Genomic DNA, 21,933 nt, shown 5'->3' on the forward strand with positions numbered 1-21,933 from the left:
TATCTGGCATTTTCAGGGTAAAACAGGCGCCAAATTCCATACTTTTTCAAGGACTTTTGCAAATGTTGGCTTTTTACAAAACTTTTCCAGGCCTTAAAAATACAAATTTAAATTCCATAACCTTTCCAGGTTTTCCATGCCCGCGGGAACCCTGTAACCCTGTGTAAACACATTTTTAGCAATACAAAATTCATGCCTTTTTTATGTACATTTTTTAACCAAAACGATGCCAAAACACAGAATTTAAATCAAAGTTAAAACAGGCAACCTACAAATAGGAAAGCACAAAACAATGTAAAATTTGTGTTGCAAAATAATAACTGTTCGATGGCACAAACTGAAAACTTTTTGAAAAGTTTAATTTCAAAGTTTTCCATTTTTATTACCAAACCAATAAGTCAAAATTCAGAGACCTTGAATTTTTGTTTTTACAACTATTGTCTTTGACAAGGACAAGCAACTTTTTGAATGTAACATGTCAATGCACTGATTAATCATGAAGCAGAACAACTTTAAAGGATGACAAAATAAACACCATTAATGTATTTTTTTTCAATTACACAATACCAAAGTCAAAATAAACATGAAACCCACTTAGTATGAGATGAAAAACACCTGTAATGTGCCTTCTGTCAGACATGTGCTGTTCCTATTCTATGAAATCAAAATTGACAAACACATACGTATAGTTTGTCCAGGAAAGTGTAAAAATCTGTGCTGATGTCAGATTATCAGGATATTCATGTCCTTCTGGTAAACATCCAACCATGTCCCATAAAGTCTTCAAACAATCCATGGTTTGAATTCCATAATATCTTGGACAATCGTGAGGAAAATCTAGAAACATAATAAAACTATGTGTTTTCAATAAAACATGAAAACTATGAACAGCAATATGTGTTGTACCGATTCCAAAACAATTCAACTGTTCTGATGAATTTCCCAAATCTGAATTCGTTCTTGTTGTGTTGAATTGGTTTAACAAAGAACTGAAAAATAGAAAACCTTAAATACAGCCTTGATTATATTTAAAAGTATTTTTACGTATAGTTTGTCCAATGAAATATATTTATTTGAGCAGATGTAAGATTATCAGGAAACTCATGTCCCTCTGGTAAACATCCAACCATGTCCCATAAAGTTTTCATACAATCTATTGTTTGTATTCCATAATATCTTGGACAGGTGCCAGGAAAGTCTAAAAATGCTCAACATATTTAAAAAATAATAATAACGTTATTCATAACTTTACCAATGCCAAAACAATTAAGTTGATCAGCTGAATTTCCCAAATCAGAATTTGTTCTAGTCGTGTTGAATTTGTTTAACAATGCTCTGAAAAAATATGTACCATATATAATTAAAAAACCACCCAACCAGCAAAAAAATGTTGTACATACGTGTAGTTTGTCCAAGACAGTGTAAAAGTTTGATTTGATGTGAGATTATCAGGAAACTCATGTCCTTCTGGTATACATCCAACCATATCCCATAAAGTTTTCAAACAATCAACTGTGTGAATTCCCCAATATCTCGGACAGGTGTGAGGTAAGTCTGCAAAATAAAAAAGATAGGAAATTTGTACAAAACTCGGGTGCGTCTAAAATATACAGGATCACTTGGTGCACCTTTGCATCCTTTGGTGCATCTTAATATCGCTTGGTGCACCTTTATACCACTTGGTGCACCTTTGCATCCTTTGGTGCATCTTAATATCGCTTGGTGCACCTTAATATCGCTTGGTGCACCTTTATATCGCTTGGTGCACCTTTATATCACTTGGTGCACCTTTGCATCGCTTGGTGCACCTTTATACCACTTGGTGCACCTTTGCATCATTTGGTGCATCTTAATATCGCTTGGTGCACCTTTATACCACTTGGTGCACCTTTGCATCCTTTGGTGCATCTTAATATCGCTTGGTGCACCTTAATATCGCTTGGTGCACCTTTATATCACTTGGTGCACCTTTGCATCGCTTGGTGCACCTTTATACCACTTGGTGCATCTTAATATCGCTTGGTGCACCTTTGCATCCTTTGGTGCATCTTAATATCGCTTGGTGCACCTTAATATCGCTTGGTGCACCTTTATATCACTTGGTGCACCTTTATACCACTTGGTGCAGCTTTGCATCATTTGCAGCATCTTAATATCGCTTGGTGCACCTTAATATCGCTTGGTGCACCTTTATATCACTTGGTGCACCTTTGCATCATTTGGTGCATCTTAATATCGCTTGGTGCACCTTTGCATCATTTGGTGCACCTTTATATCACTTGGTGCACCTTTGCATCATTTGGTGCACCTTTATATCACTTGGTGCACCTTTGCATCATTTGGTGCATCTTAATATCGCTTGGTGCACCTTTATATCGCTTGGTGCACATTTACATCACTTAGTGCACTGTAACATCACTTGGTGTACCTTTATATTGCTATAATGTGTACCAAACGGTATAATGTGCACCAAGCGATGTTAAAGTGGTACTTAGGTGCACCAAGCGATCCTGCACATTTTAGATGTACTATAAAAACTCACACAAAAGCAAATAAAATTTTACCAATTCCAAAGCAGTTCAGTTGTTCAGCTGATATTCCCAAATCTGAATTTTTTCTTGTGGTGTTGAATTGGTTCAACAATGCTCTAAAAAAAGGAAAAAAATGTGTAAGACAGTTTAAAGCAGTGATTCCTAAACATTTTTGGCTGACAAGATACTAGACCAGAAAAGTCAATTTTAAGAAAAGAGCAGCAAACTAAAAGCATTCCAAGTAAATGACTTGAATGAAAAATCTAATTGGGGTTGTTGAATTTTGCAAATTATAGTAAAACACTGTAGGCATTATCTCTTAACAAAGATTACAAATGTGACAAAGCATTGTCAGCAGTTTCAAAGTTGAAGCAACACTATCACATTAGGTAACATACGCAACTAAATTAGCATCTAAAAAGCAGCACTCAGTAAAAAAAATCATGAAGACAGATACTACAATAGCAACTATTTTTAACATTATCGAAAACTAAAAAAGCAACTATTAAACTCTATCACCAAAACTGACCCATTTTACAATTGTTTGCAGTTTATGCTATAAGAAAATATTTAGGTCTGGAAAGAAAACCTACAGAAAACAAAACAAGAGACCTACGTATAATTTGTCCAATGAAATATATTTATTTGAGCAGAAGTAAGATTATCAGGAAACTCATGTCCTTCTGGTAAACATCCAACCATATCCCATAATGTTTTCATACAGTCGATTGTTTGAATTCCATAATATCTTGGACAGGTGGCAGGAAAATCTAAAAAGGGCAGCAATACTTAAAACCAATACCAGATGCTTAAACTGATACTGACCAATTCCAAAACAATTCAGTTGTTCTGCAGAATCACCCAAGTCAGATTTTGTTCTTGTTGCATTGAACTGTGACAATAAAGCCCTTCAAACAAACCCAAAGTCATACAGAAGAAACTATACGCCCTGACATACAACCTTTGGTAAAGCACTTACGTATAATTTGTCCAAGACAATATAAAAGTTTGATTTGATGTAAGATTGTCAGGAAACTCATGTCCCTCTGGCAAACATCCAACCATGTTCCATAATGTCTTCATACAATCTATGGTTTGAATTCCATAGTATCTTGGACAAGTGTGTGGAAAATCTTGACAAAACATGCAATTACAACCACATCTAAAACATATTATTCTATTACTCAAAAATACCAATTCCAAAACAATTTAGTTGCTCAGAAGAATTTCCAAGGTCAGAATTCATTCTTGTTGTGTTGAATTTATTCAACAATGCACTGTAAAGCACCTCATTTAAACAGTAAAAATGAATCAATTACATCAAAAACATTACGTATAGTTTGTCCAAGACAGTGTATAAGTTTGATTGGATGTAAGATTATCAGGAAACTCATGTCCCTCTGGTAAACATCCAACCATATCCCATAATGTCTTCATACAATCTATGGTTTGGATTCCATAAAATCTTGGACAGGTAGCAGGAAAATCTGAATAAAGAGCAAAATAAATAAAAAAGGTATAATTCAAAGGCCAAAAACAACCTACCAATTCCAAAACAGTTGAGTTGTTCTGCAGAATCTCCTAAATCTGATTTTGTTCTTGTTGCATTAAACTGATTCAGCAAAGCACTGGAAACCAAAAAAAAACATCAAACTATATCATTTTCCTTCAAAACCACCAATGCTTACGTATAGTTTGTCCAAGACAAAGTAAAAGTTTGATTTGTTGTGAGATTATCAGGAAACTCATGGCCCTCTGGAATACAGCCAACCATATCCCATAAAGTCTTCAAACAATCAACAGTGTGAATTCCATAGTATCTTGGACAAGTGTGAGGAAAATCTAAAAAAGTTGTATAATAATAAAATACTATACAAAGCATTTTGCTTGACAATGTACCTATTCCAAAACAGTTAAGTTGATCCTTTGAAATTCCAAGATCTGAATTTGTTCTTGTGGTGTTAAATTTCTTTAACAGAGCTCTAAAAGACAAACAAATAACAAAAATTTTGTACAACTCACAACATTGCCATAATTTACGTGTAATTTGTCCAGGACAATGCATAAGTTTGATTTGATGTAAGATTATCAGGAAACTCATGTCCCTCTGGTAAACATCCAACATTGCTCCAAACTGTTCTTAAACAATCCATGGTTTGAATTCCATAATATCTTGGACATGTGGCAGGAAAGTCTAACACAAGCAGTGAACTGGTAAACGTTGATATTATTTTTTAATAGACAGTTTTTACCAATGCCAAAACAGTTCAGTTGATCTGCAGAACTGCCAAGGTCTGAGTTAGTTCTTGTTGTGTTGTATTGCTTCAGTAAAGCTCTGCAAAAGTTATTGTGCATAAAGTTTAAAAACTATAACAAGTAAAAGAGGAAAATTGCACGCTTAACTTGGTTCATCATAAAGCAAACTTTGTAGTGTAATTTAAACAAAACAGTTCATATTCATTTCAAGTTGCAATGTAAAGTAGTAACGACAATATTGTATTGTTTTTCAGTCATGACACAAATAAATATTGCCTGGTGTATTAGGCTTAAACACGTTTTTTTCAGCTTATTGGTCAAGAAATCCAGAACAACAACAATAAATCCTAAACTTCAAACGATAGTATTAAAACTTGGTCACATACGTGTAATTTGTTCGGTACAGCACATAAGTCTGATTTGACGTCAAATTATCAGGAAATTGATGACCCTCTGGTAAACATCCAACCATATTCCATAAAGTTCTCAAGCAGTCAACTGTATGGATGCCCCAATATCTTGGACAAGTGTGAGGAAAATCTACATTGTAAAGGTGAAAGTAAAACCAAAACTCCTTTAAACAGAGCAAAGCAAAATTACTATCCCTTACCAATCCCAAAACAGTTCAGTTGTTCAGCTGAAATTCCAGAATCTGATTTGGTTCTTGTTGTGTTCATTATTTCTAGTACACCTCTGAAAAACAAAAAAGTGTATGAGACTAATGGGCAAAAAATAACAAATACCCTGAAATAAATAGGTTTTGACAGTAAAATTTGGTGTGGCAGTGATGTCGAAAAATACAAAGACCGAAACCCAGAATTGAAAGTGTTTTTTCTACTTTCTGATCAAGCCCAGCCCAGCAAAACTTTTAGTCTTTAAATTGGCAAATCTTTACATTTTTACAGTTAAACTGTTTATCAATTTTTATCTTAGTTTGTTTCGTAAAAAGATTTTCTGTTGTTTTTCAACTCTATGCAAAACCTGTGCACCTGTAATACGACAAGATTTAAAATGATGGCATTTGACTCTTATTAATGGCACACCCCTTGAATCATAACAAAAATTTTAGTTAGCACAGAACAAAGGCATTGAAAGCAGCACATACGAGTAATTTGTGGCTGATAGATATGATATTCGTGCCGATGTCAAGTTGTCCATGTATTCATGTCCTTCAGGCAAACAACCAACATTTTTCCAAATTACTTTTAAGCAGTCCACAGTGTGGAGGCCGTAGTAAGTTGGACACTCAACAGGAAAGTCTGTAAAATGAGAAATATGCATAAAGAAAGTTCATGCTATCAAGGTAAAGTTCTTTACCTATTCCAAAGCAGTTTAGTTGTTCTGCAGAATCCCCTGAGTCAGATTTAGTCCTTGTTGTGTTGAATTTATTCAGCAGAGCACTGCAAAAATATACAACTGATTGAAGTATTTCAATATCTACTGAGGTATTGCTTCTAAAATTACGTGTAGTTTGTCCAAGACAAGGTATAAATTTCAGCAGATGTTAGATTGTCAGGATACTGATGTCCACCAGGCAAACACTTTACCATGTCCCACAAAGTCTTCATACAATCAATGGTTTGAATTCCATAATATCTCGGACAGGTTGCAGGAAAATCTATGTGACATTTGTAAATGAAAATATGACAAACCCAAATAAAAAGAATATAAACAATACCAATTCCAAAACAGTTGAGTTGTGCTGCAGAATCTCCCAAATCAGATTTTGTTCTTGTTTCATTGAATTGGTTTAATAATGTCCTGGAAACAAAAAATAGATAAAATCTGATTATAGCTGTACTAGCATGCCAATCCTTACGTATAGTTTTTCCAAGATAGAACATAAGTTTGATTTGATGTAAGATTATCAGGAAACTCATGTCCCTCTGGTAAACATCCAACATTGCCCCATACCGTTCTTAAACAATCCATGGTTTGAATTCCATAATATCTTGGACAGGTGGCCGGAAAATCTATTTAGAACACATAAAAATATTTAGTGGCAATGCTGAATCGCTATAACCTTCTTTCTTAAAATCATGCAACATGAAGCCAAAATGACCACATGAAAGTCAAAAATAAAACAGAACATTTACCAATTCCAAAACAGTTTAGTTGTTCTTTAGAATTTCCTAAATCAGATTTTGTTCTTGTTGTGTTAAATTGATTCAACAAAGTTCTGCAAAAAAAAGGTTTTGATACTGGGTATAAAACCAGCAAAACAATAATGAAAATATTTACGTATAATTCGTCCGAAACAATGTAAAAGTTTGGTTTGTTGTCAGATTGTCAGGAAACTCATGTCCCTCTGGTAAACATCCAACCATATCCCATAAAGTCTTCAAACAGTCAACAGTGTGAATTCCCCAAAATCTTGGGCAGGTGGCAGGAAAATCTAGAGATATGACAAAGTTTAAAAAGTTGAAACAAAAAAGCAGTAAATAAAATACAATTAAAAAATAGTCTATATTAATTTTTGAAATCTTCAATTTTAGCAATACAGGTGTTTGTTCAATTATAAAAATAAAATAAATCAATGATTGATGTAGTTGTTTTTCAAGCAACCTACAATGCTTCGTTTTTTTATGTTTTATGGCCACATGGCAAAATGGTAGATTGAAGAAAAACAAAGAAAAAAATGCCATAAAACAAAAATTCAAACCAATTCCAAAGCAATTCAGTTGTTCTTGTGGAATATTCAAGTCAGAATTTGTTCGAGTGGTGTTGAATTGGTCGTATAAAGTTCTGAAACAAAACCAAAAATCATGTAAATAACTAAATCATTCAAATAAAACAGTGACAAATGTGTTACGTGTAATTTAATCTCGACAAGTTAAAAACTTGAGCAGAAGTAAGATTATCAGGAAACTCATGTCCCTCTGGTAAACATCCAACCATTTTCCAGACAGTTTTCAAACAAGCTATAGTATGAATTCCCCAATATCTTGGACATGTGCTTGGCATGTCTAAAATTACAAAGTTCTTTTTAAGTTAACATAATAATCTCCCAATAATAAATAGGATTTACCAATTCCGAAGCAGTTCAGTTGTTCTTTAGACACTCCCAAATCCGAATCTGTCCTCGTTTTGTTAAATTTATTAAACAGAGTTCTAAAAAAGTATTGAATATGTGAGAGTACGGTAATGTTATGCTGTTGTAAAGCAAATTGTAAACTAGAAATTCTACAAAAAAGTTCAATCCACAGTTAATAATGCCAAAATCAATGAGGCAATACTGTTCTCAAATATAAACACTAACTAGTTACTTTGGCAGTTATTGCAGGCCATAATAAACGTTATGGAACACCGGAGGTTCCCTCCATACAGCCTATATTGTAAGCTAAATTTTTGTGCTTCACACAATATTTTTATGTGTCAGGCATACACTTAACCAGATCCTCACAAAGTACATCATTTATATTCTCAACAAAACACGTCGAAAATGAGAAGTTTAAATTTTTACACACCTGTAGTCAAACCATGACAAGTTAGCAATTTGAGCAGATGTGAGATTATCAGGATATTCATGGCCTACTGAAATACACCCAACCATATTCCATACAGTCTTAAAACAATCCATTGTATGGATTCCATAATATCTCGGACATGTGCTAGGCATATCTGAGAGAAAAAATGACCACACTATAACAATCTGTGTGGTTTAGAGACAGTAAAAATGTCAACAGACGAAACAATAAACAAGTAAAAAAAGAGTTAAAAAATGTTTTACCAATTCCAAAACAGTTCAGTTGTTCTGTAGCTATACCCAGGTCTGAATTTCTTCTTGTGGTGTTAAATTGGTTTAAAATTGCTCTGTAAAGTTGTTGGCAAACTTACTCCATGGACATTGTACAAAATGCAATATCACAGAACCAAAACAAGAACGAAGCCAAACAAGCCTACAACTTACGTGTAATTCGTCCACTCAAGAATGGATATTTGTGCAGAAGTCAAATTATCAGGAAACTCATGTCCCTCTGGTAAACATCCAACCATAGCCCAAATTTTCTTCAGGCAATCTATGGTTTGAATTCCCCAATACCTTGGACAAGGTGTTGGCAAATCTAAAAACAAACATATGTCACCACACTTGAAATATAAAATATAACAGTACCAAGATTATCAGGTCTTGATGGGGTGAACCTTAATAAATTCAACCGGATAAGCAAAAACAAAGAGGTTTTCTTCAACAGATATTTTGCTATGTTTACCATTGTCTATCAAACATAAATTATAAAATCCCAAACTTGTAACAGATAAAATTATTTTTGTCTTATTTTTCAGCTTCTAAATGTGACTGGATAACCAAATGGGATAAGGTACAAATAGTGGAGGGAGCAATGTAAATAAAGTTACAGTAAAACTCGGGTAATCTGGACCCGTTTGGAGCAAAAAAATGTGTTCAGATTAGGCAAAAATCTGGATTAACTGATGTTGATTAGTTCAAGCTTGTTTTGTCAGAATTATACAAACATTTGAATGTATTTTTAAATTACCAACTCCAAAACAGTTTAGTTGATCCTTCGAATTTCCAAGGTCAGAATTGGTCCTTGTAGCAGTAAATTGGGCCAACAGTGTTCTGCAGAATTGCAACAATAAATTTTAACTTAAACAGATCTATAATAAAGCACACAGTTTACGAGTAATCTGTCCATCCTAGTACATCTATTTGCGCAGATGTAAGATTATCAGGAAACTCATGTCCTTCTGGAATACAACCAACCCTATTCCATAAAGTCTTCAAACAGTCAACAGTGTGAATTCCATAATATCTTGGACAGGTAGCAGGAAAGTCTGCATAATTAGTGGAAAAAGTTTACAGGGTTAAAGGAAGATTTTAGGGTGAAACTTAAAATAAATTGTATCAAACTCACTAATTCCAAAACAGTTGAGCTGTTCCATTGAATCTCCCAAGTCAGAATTTGTTCTCGTTGTATTAAAAATATTCAAAACAGCTCTGAAAAAATATATTACTGCATATGTGCGCAAATTAAGGTATGACTATGCAACAGGAATTTAATTCAATCTCAAGTACCAACGAATTCGGGTAAGATTATTACCATAGGTGGTAAGCCTGGAGATTTAAACATTTGTGATTACTTTAACAAGCTTGAAGTCAACAAAAACTGTCAGATAACTATCAAATCAATATCTTGTTATCTTATAGGTCAAAACAGTGTGCAATGACTGCAATTACTAATTTATTACTTAATAGTTTTAGCAATAAAACTGTTGTCAAAGATTTAAGTAATGTGCAAAGGAAAAATGTTTGAAAACAGTTGAAAGCAGAGTTATTTCATTTTTTTTGCATTTTAATTTATGTTCATAAAACAGATCTTAAGGACAAATGATTTTTTTATGAACCTAAATCAATACAAATTAAGGTCTATTATAGTCTTCATTCACCAAGCAACGAGCCGGGGTATTTAATTTTAAGTACAGTTTTGCACTTTTAGGATAAATTAATGTACTTACGTATAATTGATGGCTTGTAGGTAAGCTATTCGAGATGATGTCAAATTGTTCATGTATTCATAACCTTCTTTTAAACACCCAACATTCTTCCAAATTACTTTTAAGCAATCCATAGTATGAACACCATAGTAGGTTGGACACTCCACAGGGAAGTCTGTAATAAAATACACATTTCTGCAAACAATGTTCAGGCTGTAAGTTGAGAAAAAAACATTTAGTCGTTCATCCTTTAGTTTTAAAGATATATATATATTTTGCTTTTGCAGCATCGTTAGTATCTTATTCAAATAGAATCTTGCTATAAGGCTCATTAGTCTTCATCCATCAAGCAACGGACTGGAGTTTTAATTATGAGTATTGAAATCTTCCAACATAAATTATTTTTACCAATTCCAAAACAATTTAGTTGATCATTAGAATTTCCTGCGTCTGAACTTGTCCTTATAGCTTGAAACTGGTTTAACAAAGTCCTGAAAAATAAATACCAGTGCTATGTTTTATGATATTTGACAACCAATCCAAAAAAAACAGTTTTACGTATAGTTTGTCCATGAAAGTGTTGCCTTTTCAGCGATAGTAAGATTATCAGGATGCTTATGACCATCAGGTAAACATCCAACATTGCTCCAAACTGTCTTCATGCAATCCATGGTTTGTATTCCATAATATCTTGGACAGGTGGCAGGCATAGCTGAAATATTTTTGTTTTTAGTGAAAAAATACTAATAGGAATCAATCCATTTAATTCTATAGGAATTGTATGTTGTAGCCTATCGCTTGTTAAGAAAAGAGTTCACATTTAATCTCCCATAAGAAAGTCTTCATTAGGGTAATGGCACTCTCCCCAACATAAGCGTTTTGTGCACCAAACTGCGCGACAACATGAAAAAAAGAGACTGGTACCATACCAAAGTCTGTTTAACAAAACCATAGTTCTGAAGTGGGACCAATATCTTATGACCAGGGTTGCCATCAGCATGGGCCCCAAAATAAGTAAAACCAACAAAAAATTTTTTTTACAAAACAAAACAAATGTTTTTGAACAAATCTTTGCATTTATGCGAGCAGTGACATTGCCATATTTTTTACCAAAAAACAATCTGCTCCAGCAACTCCTTGTTTGCAAAAATACTTTGTGTGTCGTACGACAGCTCAGGTGTATATGTTTACTTTTAGTAGGGATATGACTTAAAAATAGTTAAAAATAAGAAAAAAAGGACCCAAGTCAAAAAACAAGAACATTTCTTAGAAATAAGGACAAAAAACTTTCTAAGACAATGCCCTTTAGAACAGGGCTTCTCAAACTGTGGGTCGCCATCCAAATTGGGGTCGCAGAATATAATAAGGGGTTGCGAAGCATCGTGCATTATTGTGTCATTGTCACAATACATGGTATACGTGCGTAAATTTATTGTTTAAGCACCATTCACATGTATAGGCTACACCCATCAAGGGGTCACGTAGAAATTTCTTTTCTAAAATGGGGTCGCAGAGCAAGAAAGTTTGAAAGCCCTGCTTTAGAACAAGAACAAATCTTAGAAATAAGGACGGAATGGCAACCCTGCTAATGACACCAAAATGCTTTATCAAGCTAGCATGTGAAAAAAGCTTAAAATCGTACTTATTCCAAAGCAGTCTAGTTGATCAGCAGGTACTCCCAAATCTGAGTTTTGTTTGGTTGTGTTGAATTGATTAAGCAGTGCCCTGCATTACATACAAAGTTTAAACAATAGTAAAATAGATGTAATAAAATATATTCATAGGCGACAAACTTTCATCAAGCGTTATATGACTTAGTAATAGTTTTAAAAAGAAATTTGTATTTGGAAACATATACTGTGTCATGATAACAACATAAGTTTCTAAAAGCTTGTATAGAGCAGTAACAAGTTTAAGATATTTATACACTGAATACTGATGTTATATCTAAGCTAAGTGGCCCTTTCGCTTTTTGGGGACTCAGACTTTTTTCTTTTGAGTACCCACTGGCATAAGCAATAAAAATGTGAATGAATGAAACCAATATGCTGAGATGAATATGTTCATACTGGGATCAGCCCTGAAGCACCGATGCAGCCTTGTGTACTATGAAACCAATATTGAGTTTATATTATCAGGTGGACATAAAATCTCATAAAAATATTTCCTAGGCTCATCTTACACTGTGTATTGAGGGGGGGGGGGGGGGGAGAGAAACGCTCGTATGAGATACTGAAACTGAAATATTTAAGCTGCCAACATATCTTACGTGTAGTTGGTGTTTGACAAAGTTGTAAACTCAGCAGGTGAAAGTTTGGGTGGAAACTCGCGACCTGCTGGTAAACATCCAACCATTGCCCACAAAACCTTGAGACACAACAAATTGTGCGTTCCATAATATCTCGGACATTCAGGGGGAAAGTCTAAAAAATACACCAAAATCATTGTATTTAATTCCACCAATGTTCTTTCAAACAACAAAATTTATTTGAGTCTTTTTTCTCAGTAGGTGATCTGGCATTTATGCTTTTGGCATTATGCTAATAATTCTTTATTTCCCTACATGGAAACTTGGGTTAAATTGAACCTCCAAACTTCCAACCACCAAAAGACCACACCAACTTCATAAATTTTTAGTTGCTAAATGTTAACCAATATAGGCCGATAACCAATATCAAAAGCCAATATTTTGTTTCTTTTAAAAGGCCTAAATTTGTAATTTTTAATGACCCTACTAAAAAGTTAATTTTAAAGCCACAACTTATAAGTCAGTCTAATAAATAAATAATAATTAATAAAATGTTTAAATAATTTTATTGGAAGAGTAGATCTGAAATCTGGGTTTGTCTATGCAATAACACTCTATGGCAGGGGCGTGCAACATACGGCCCGCGGGCCAGTGTCCGGCCCGCGACACCTATTTTCGTGGCCCGCGCAGACTTCAAAGTACTCTATAATTATGAATACTTTTTACTGCTAGAGCATGGAATGTTGCTTTTTGTACACCATCACTGGTATTTTTGACTTTATAAAACGTCACACCGTGATGAGGTTTTATCCACTGTGACGACATATTCCCATTGATGCATCATAGTGTGCATTATGACAGAACTGCCTTTCTAGCAATGATTTATTAACATGATTTATAGGTGCAGTAAATATATTGACATTTATTCTACGAAAAGGTTAGCAAAAATCTCCCATTGATCAAACAGTAACTTGATTGTGTGCGCTCTGCTATTAAATAAGCTGTTTAAAAAGATATGTGTTGCTTTATTGTCTGGCCCCCAGCATCATTAAAACTGTAAGTTGTGGCCCACTGCGATAAACAGTTGCACGCCCCTGCTCTATGGAATATGTTTACATAAACTTAAATTCTGCTTTACCAATTCCGAAGCAGTTTAGTTGTTCTGCGGAATCGTCCAGGTCAGCATTGGTTCTAGCACTTTGAAAGTCAGCCAGCAAAGCTCTGAAGAAATAAAGCAAACTTAAACCAACAAATTGAAATATTCAGGTAAGAATGAAACATTCCTTTTGTGGGGTTTACACCTTAGGCATACATAGATCTCAATCAGTTTTTTTACGATTTCAGACCCCGTTTTTGAACTTTTTTTTATCCATACCAAGATTATTTAGAAACTTCCAATGCACAATGTGGTAATATAAATATTCCTATATAAATGTCATGTCACAACAGAATTAACCAGTTTTCAACAAAAAAAGCTTAAGACTGCAATAATGTGGTTTAAACAAGCTGAAAGAATATGACATCAATAAAAAAGAAAATGGGCACAAAATTGTGCCCCTAGTGAGGCATATACAGTGTTTGGAAGCATTAATTTAAAACCTTGACACTTATGTGTTACCTTACCAATGCTCACAAATAAGCATAAAATGAATGAAAAAAGGGTTGTGCTTAAGCTAATTTACTGAAGTTTTTGTATGAAGTTAGCAGATTTCACGAAGAATTTTCCAGTATTAGCACATTAAAAAGGTTACGTTGGAAAATATTGCTCTGGTCAAGTTTATAAATAAAGTTAGTTCAAAACATATACATAAGTACTCACGTATAGTTGGTTTTGGTAAGTTTGTTAATTTGGGTGATGGGTAACAACTCAGGAAACTCATGTCCCTCTGGTAAACATCCAACATTGCTCCAAATAGTCTTCAAACAATCCATTGTGTGAACTCCCCAATATTTTGGACATTTGTCTGGTAAATCTAAAAACAGACCAAAATTTAAAAAAGGACAATGATTTTTTAACAATTCTTTCAAAAGATTACAAAAATATTTTATTCAAATATATTTAAGTTCATAACAACACCAAGTTATTTGTCGTTAAAATTTTTCCGATATACATATTTCACTTAAAGGCTGAATGACTTCTTTTACATCAACCCTAAATTGACTGAGGTTTTTTGTCTTTTAACAACAAACAACAAGCAAATAAAGTTGTTTAACTTTAGAGCTGGTAAAAAAATGCATCAAAATACACAGGTTTCAAATTTTAAACAAAAAATATTTTCCCTTCATACCTACACATTGGCACAGCTGTCATTTTTCGTATGCATTAAATTTACAACTCAATCCTAAACAAATATATAAAGTATTCACACAAAAAATATGTTTACGAACCGACACCGAAGCAGTTTAGTTGATCGGTGGAGTTTCCAGAGTCCGCATTTAATTTTGTGTTTGTCATAATATCCATTACATTCCTAAATTAAAAGAGATATTTCAGATTAAAAAGAACACAAGTCAATCGAAAGATAATCATAAACTTATGTCTAACATCAATTTGATAAAAAAAAACATGAAAGCAAAGGAGAGGACATCAAAGTCATTTAGATTTTGATATAAATGTGGTCCCCATAAATAATATATTACTATTGTAAACTATAACCTATATTATTCACCTTAGTTGCAGACTTTGTTATACTAAAAAAAGAACAATAGATAACTTTAACTGAAAGCTAATGATAAATCTGTATCTAACAACAATTGACATGAAAACATATGAGACCAAATAAGTAAGTTTCAAAGTCATTTAATGCTGTAAGCAATATTTGACCACTCTTGATATTTTTTAAAGTTACCCCAATAAATAACATATTACTGTTGTAAACTACATGAAATCACAGTGTTATATAACAACAGCTTAACAAGCACAGCCTCCGTTGTTTGTTTGTTAATCTCCGCTCTACTTTAGAACTCTTGGTCGACAAAACCTAAAAAACTTTTTCAGTCTACGTTTTTGAAACTTTGACGGTCTTTTTTCTTACGAGTAATTTCTCCCTGCCATGACTGTCACTTCAGCATAAGAAAGTTTATCAATAAATTCATCTCCGGCCGGTAAACAACCAACATTCTTCCAAATTACTTTCAAACAAGCCTTTGTGTGGTGACCGTAATAAGTTGGACACTCAATGGGCAAATCTAAACAAAATTTGTGATAATAGACAAAAAAATGTAAATATTAAAACAGAAAACATACTGATTCCAAAACAATTCAGTTGTGCGGCAGCGTCTCCCAAATCAGCATTAGTTCTAATTTCTTGGAACTGGTCCAATAAAGTCCTTTAAACATAATATAAAGCAACAACACATTAATAAAACAGATAAAACTCTTAGGAAATGCACGAGTTACGAGTAATTGGCCGATGAAAGAGCTGAGATTTCGGCAAATGCAAGCTTATCAGGAAACCTATGTCCCTCTGGTAAACATCCGACGTTGCCCCAGACAGTTTTCAAACAATCCATAGTTTGAATTCCATAATATCTCGGACAGGTGGAAGGCAATGCTAAACAGATACTTGAATTAATACTGATAGTTAAACACATCACACGAAGGCATGACGGTGAGTTACCGATCCCGAAACAGTTGAGTTGTTCTGCAACAATTCCCATGTCTGAATTCTGTTTAGTTGTGTTCATAATTTGCACAACAGCTCTGTAACAAAATGGAGGTTCAAATAAAATGCAGCATAGTATTTTTTAAAAAGGCAAACTATTAAAAATATGCTGAAAAGCTCAAAACACATATTTTGGAATGATAAACATTCACAAATGTTCAGTAAAGTTGTAGAAATAAACACAACACAAGAAAAACACTGTTTGTATCAGAATATGTGTTTCAGGTCAAGAGAAAAGGTCTGATTTTTTTTTAATCCGTTTTTACCGTACTTGTTAATTGTGTTGTTTTTTTAGAGAGCCAGGTATTAGCAACAAAAAATAAAAGTTTTTTATGTGACTCATTTGGTAACTGATGTGTCATTTCATATCACTGATGACGGCATGAGCATTTGCTAAAACATTTAAACAATAAAGCATGTCATTGTTAAGTCTAGTTTGGCTGTTATTTCCATCATTAAATAGTTTCTCTTAAGTAAACAATAATGTGTATTTCAAATAACTTTGCGGTGTAAAACATTATGGATAAAACAGTAAATTGCACAATTGGCGGATTATTACTGAATGCGCTGCTGTTACACAACAATGTTTAAAACTCACGAGTAATTGTTGACAGCAATTGCATGCCGAACAGTAGGTAGAAGCTTGGGAGGAAACTCATGACCGGCTGGCAAGCATCCAACCATACCCCAAATAGTTTCCAAACAAGGCAACGAATGAATTCCATAATAAGTTGGACAAGTAACAGGTAAATCTGCAAAAAAACGAAGGTTGCAAAACGAATGAACACAGATATGCTGTTGCTGTTGTGCTTAATGTCGCAAATTTAAGATCTTTATTTCCAGGTTAAAATCAGTTAAAAATCTTATTAAAAAATGAATATATTATAACCTGGAAATAAACATTGTCCAACCTGTGATATATTTAGAATGAAAGGTGGAAATCGTTGCGACAATGGTAATAGAACACGAATCAATTTACCAGGAGTTATGCTTAACATGGTAACAATTGCTGCTAAGGTAAAGTATAAAGTGACCCACAATTCAATGTTCCATTCAAGAGAACCAAATTAAGAAAAAATATCAAATGAAAACAAAACGCAAAGTAATAAACAAGGAGCATTCACCAATTCCAAAACAGTTCAGTTGTTCCGTTGAACTCCCAGCATCAGCATTTGATTTCGTGGTTTGAAATTGCTTCAGCAATGTTCTGCAAACACAAAACACATCTGCATGTTACGCTTTTTTTTATCATGGTAAAATAAAAAAATAGCAACATAATTGCACTATAACCATCACCAAGTTGAGAATAGCTGTGGAATGTTGAAATGTTTGAAAGTTGACATCTAATATAAGCTTCTTTTACTAAAACAATAAATTTATGAATAATCCAATTGTGTCGTGTTGTGACGTGCTTGCGTTTAATTATTTTTTCCTTTGTTTACCGTGCACTGTAGTACTACGCGCGCATTCAGTGTTATTTACCCTGATGAAGGCGACTTGTATAAGATGTGGAAACAGCGGAACAAAACTACATTTGAGGAGCTCTATAAACTTGATATTATGCCTGGGAGCAATAGCATATATATTTACGAATAATCGGTTGAAGATAAATTTGCGATTTCAGAAATGGAAAGTTTGTCAGGAAACTCTTTTCCCTCGGGTAAGCAATCTGCAATGATCCACACTGCCTTCAAACAATCCATGCTATGAACTCCATAATAGGTTGGACACGGAGTAGGTAAATCTAAAAATTAACAATTAGGATTTTAAATATTTCGACATATTGAACTAAAATGAGGAAATTTCAGCATGAAAATCACTAAATTAGTCGTTTTATTTTATTTGTTTTTACAAAAACAAATGCATTTCGCTTGTATCAGCATCATCAGTTCCTGAAAACAAAGATATAAAACAACAAGATACAACCAATAAATAAAGATCTGATTTTAATTAATACATCTGATTTTAATTAATAGCCCCTAATGGTCGCAATACTTTGCTTTACTTAAAAAGGAATTTTGATTAGCAAGAAAGGATTTACTATATTGAAGTTACACAGCGAACAAAACTGAGCTTACCAATTCCAAAACAATTTAGTTGATCTACAGAATTGCCTAAGTCTGAACTATCTTTTATGGCCTGGAAAGAGTCAATTAGCCATCTGCACACAAAAAATGACACATTGTTCTCACATAAAATCTATACTAGTTGTCGAAAAAATGTCACATACGTGTAGTTTGCATTACTTAGGACAGATAGTTCAGTGGCAGTTAGTTTGTCAGGATACTGATCTCCCTCTGCTACACAACCAACAGATTTCCAGACAGTTTCCATGCAACTTTTCAATCGGGGTCCATAGAACAGTGGGCAGAAGACAGGCAAGTCTATTGGTTAAAGGAAAGTTATCAGCAGTAATAAAGCAATCAAGTAAAAGTCCACTTAAATGAGAGAACATATTGTTCAATTGAGGTTGTCTAACATATTAGGGATAGAATACAAACTACATTTGCCAGAAGAGCTCTATAAACTTAATATTAGGGATAGGCCAAAACTGTATGATGTAGAACAGCTTGTAATGTCACAATACACCGAGCGTGCATGACTAAACAGAATACTTGCATTTTTGGCCCATTCCTATAACATACTATGGACTGAGGCAAAAATAAGCCACTAGCGAATCACATCCAATTAAGAAATTGAAAAAAATAAGCTGCAGACAGTGCACACAGACCCATAAGCTCTTATCAGTGCAGCTGGTGTAGCCATCCAACCGCATTCAGTTTGGTAAGGCCTCACCCTATCTCTCATCACCAGCCACACTGATCAGAACTTACAGGTCTGTGTGCACTGTCTGCAGCTTATCATCTATTGGCTCGGTGCTTTTAAAGAAACAAATAGACTTACCAATTCCAAAGCAATTAAGTTGCTCGGCAGATATACCGAAATCAGCCTCTGTTCTTGTAAATTGAAAAGAGTGTAACACAGCCCTGAAAACATACAGTTTTGAAGGAAGTTGCACTGATTCTGTACTAATGTGCGTTAAAAGTCTTACGAGTAGTTCGAGATGCTGAAATGTGTGATTTCTGTTGCTGACAACTTAGCGGGATACTTGTCACCGGCTACTAGACATCCTACTGAAGCCCAAATTGTTTTCAAACAATCAATTGAATGGACTCCATAGAAGTTTGGACACTCAGTAGGAAGATCTTCGGAAAGTAAAAGATTGTTTGTCAAAAAACATTTCAATTGTAAAGTGTTTCTCTTCACACCGAAAATTTTGCCCAAAATTCCCTAAAAATTTAAATTAAAATTAAATCCTAAAAAATTTTGATTCACCCTTTTTGTTTTTCATTGCTTACACATCAAATCAATTAAAGAAAAAATGTTGACGTTTTTTACTTAGACATCTATAATGTTGTTAAACTAGAGAGGGAACTGGCACACACTTACAGAAACACCAGTGTTGACAAACAATCAATCATAAGACTTACTGATGCCAAAACAGTTCAGCTGAGCAGTAGCATCACCATGGTCAGATTCGTTTTTTATTGATGCCATCGTTGCATTGATGTCTCTACAAGAACATTTAAAAATTACTGGTGTCGTAAAAATAGCATTCAGTAATTTAAGCAATGAAAACCAGTATATCACTAAAACAGCATCCTTAAGCTAAGGTCAACCATATCAATGTGCATCAGGGCTGCATTACTAATGCAGTTCTTCTTAACATGGGTTTAGATTTTGGAGGAAGCAATTACATTTCAAACTTGCTTGTATTGTAAAAATAGCATTCAGCAATTTAGGCAAAGAAGTCAAACATATCACTACAACAGCATTCTTAAGTGGAGGTTGACAATATCAATGTAGCTGCATCATAAAAATTGCAAATTATATCACTGATGAATTGTTTTTACCATGATAGAACATATGTTCGTTATTGGTAAAGAAAAGCATCTTTCCCACCACAATAAAAAAAATTACCATTCTTTAAACAACTTTTATCATGCTTTTTTCCTGGTAACCAGACAGACGATATCCATGTAGTAGAGGTAGTTAGAATAAAGTGCATTTGCATCAAAATTTGTTTATCATGTGGTTGGCGCCTTTTAGCCTACCATAAGAACCTATCTCAACACTTTACTGATCCCAGTAAAAACATTTACCTGTATGTAAGTCTTGACAAGACGTCAGCTTCTGAAGCTGAAAGTTTATCAGGAAACTCGTGCCCCAATGGTGTACAGCCAACCAAATTCCACACAACCTTCATGCAGTCTCGTGTGTGCAAACCATAATATGTAGGGCACTCTGTTGGAAGGTCTGAAGTATACAAGATATTATCGTAGTTTTGGAAAAAACACAAATCTGTACATTGATCAGTATAAGAAATAATATAGTGGCAGTAATAGACATCAGAAATGGTTTACACAAGCCACTGTGCAAAATCAGGTGACTGTTTAAATTTGTTGTTTTATTGCTGATTATTGGATGACCATTAGCTAAAATGCCTGTGAAAAAAGCATGTTCCTTTTTTGTCACTTATTTCCAGTGTAACAATAAAAGTGTATTACAAGACCAACGATGCTGGTGGCAATGTTGCAAAACACGATTTCAAATCACATTTTTGATTTGTGAGCTTTAAACTTTTTCTAACAAGCGTTCCGTCCAGGTTAAATGTTTAACAAATCGGTGTAGCTGGTGTAATGCCAAACAAAATACTAGTGGTTTTTTCAAGAACTTTTTGTTGACGTTTCGCCCATCAGACAGCAGGGGTTCTTCAGAGCAATGAATAGATAAACATACCAATGTATTACATGTCAAAACAGACATTAAGAAATATGCTATTTTTTTGCCAAAATATTTTGAAAAACCAACTAGCCTTTAATTACACTTTTTACAGTCACCACAAATCAGAACATATGCATATGAATTGGTCACAAAATCTGTATATTTACCAATTCCTAAACAATTCAACTGTTGACTTGAATCACCAGCATCTGATTCTGATTTGGTTTTTTGAAATTCATTCAACAAAGCTCTGTAGGTGCATGATGTACAATAAGTTAATACAATAAATACATTAGCTATATGGTAAAAATTGTGCTTTGCACAGAAACTTATCTACAATGTTAAACATCTTATGTTCAAGTTAAGCTTAATAGTATTATTTTTTTCTGTATGATATTAATAAAGCAGTAGTCCCTTTTAATCAAAATTAGTAACCACAAACTTAAACATTAGTGAAAAAGGACAAAAGGCAACGGGCATGTTTATTAATAATGATACCACTTAATAGCTGCTCAATGGTGTAAGTTTAATTGTCAATGCAGATTGTTTTAAAGAATAATGAGCACTTTGCAACCAAACTGTAACACTGATAAAATCGATGGTCACCACATTCATCTAGTTTCTTTATTCTCATTATTGGGTTAATTTAGCCTTGCAGTCAATTTGGAAACAACTCTATGGCCCACTGATTAGGAAGCAGTGCTATACAGTAATATATTACGTGTAATTAGTGGAGCTGAGTTTAGCGCTCTCCGATGGTGAGAGTTTTTCAGGATGTTTGTCGCCTTCTGGCAGACATTTCACCGTTCCCCAAAGTGTTTTCAAACAATCAAGAGAATGAGGTCCATAGAATTTGGGACAGGTGTGGGGAAAATCTGCAAGGGAAGAGGGTATGTGAATGTGTTAATATCTATCTGGGTTTTCATGTTGTTATCTTATCGCCAATATTAGTACTTTGTAGTGACACATCACACCCAAATACCTGCAGAAAGAA

The 21,933-nt window shown here is 34.0% G+C and overlaps 1 protein-coding gene across 1 annotated transcript; it reads right to left on the reverse strand.

The window, feature by feature from the left end:
• Positions 1–5,852: 5,852 nt before the first annotated feature.
• On the reverse strand, positions 5,853–6,719 carry LOC145213291 (uncharacterized). Its single transcript, XM_080081519.1, has 5 exons — positions 6,607–6,719; positions 6,466–6,548; positions 6,252–6,405; positions 6,105–6,187; positions 5,853–6,046 (listed from the first exon to the last, which is right to left on the reverse strand). Exons 1-5 carry the CDS (start codon positions 6,717–6,719, stop codon positions 5,853–5,855), a joined length of 627 nt encoding a protein of 208 aa, XP_079937645.1.
• Positions 6,720–21,933: the final 15,214 nt, after the last annotated feature.

The sequence above is a fragment of the Phallusia mammillata genome, chromosome 2 (genome assembly GCF_965637545.1).
Source record: "Phallusia mammillata chromosome 2, kaPhaMamm4.hap1.1, whole genome shotgun sequence".
NCBI classification, from domain to species: domain Eukaryota; kingdom Metazoa; phylum Chordata; class Ascidiacea; order Phlebobranchia; family Ascidiidae; genus Phallusia; species Phallusia mammillata.

What these genes read in the sequence shown, in the direction of transcription:
- LOC145213291 (XM_080081519.1), bottom strand. Translation starts at nt 6,719, where the DNA reads ATGGATTGTTTAAGAACGGTATGGGGCAATGTTGGATGTTTACCAGAG. An exon ending in ACTCAACTGTTTTGGAATTG is followed by an intron (nt 6,406 to 6,465) that starts GTATTGTTTATA and finishes AATGTCACATAG; the next exon opens with ATTTTCCTGCAACCTGTCCG. An exon ending in ACTAAACTGCTTTGGAATAG is followed by an intron (nt 6,047 to 6,104) that starts GTAAAGAACTTT and finishes CTCATTTTACAG; the next exon opens with ACTTTCCTGTTGAGTGTCCA.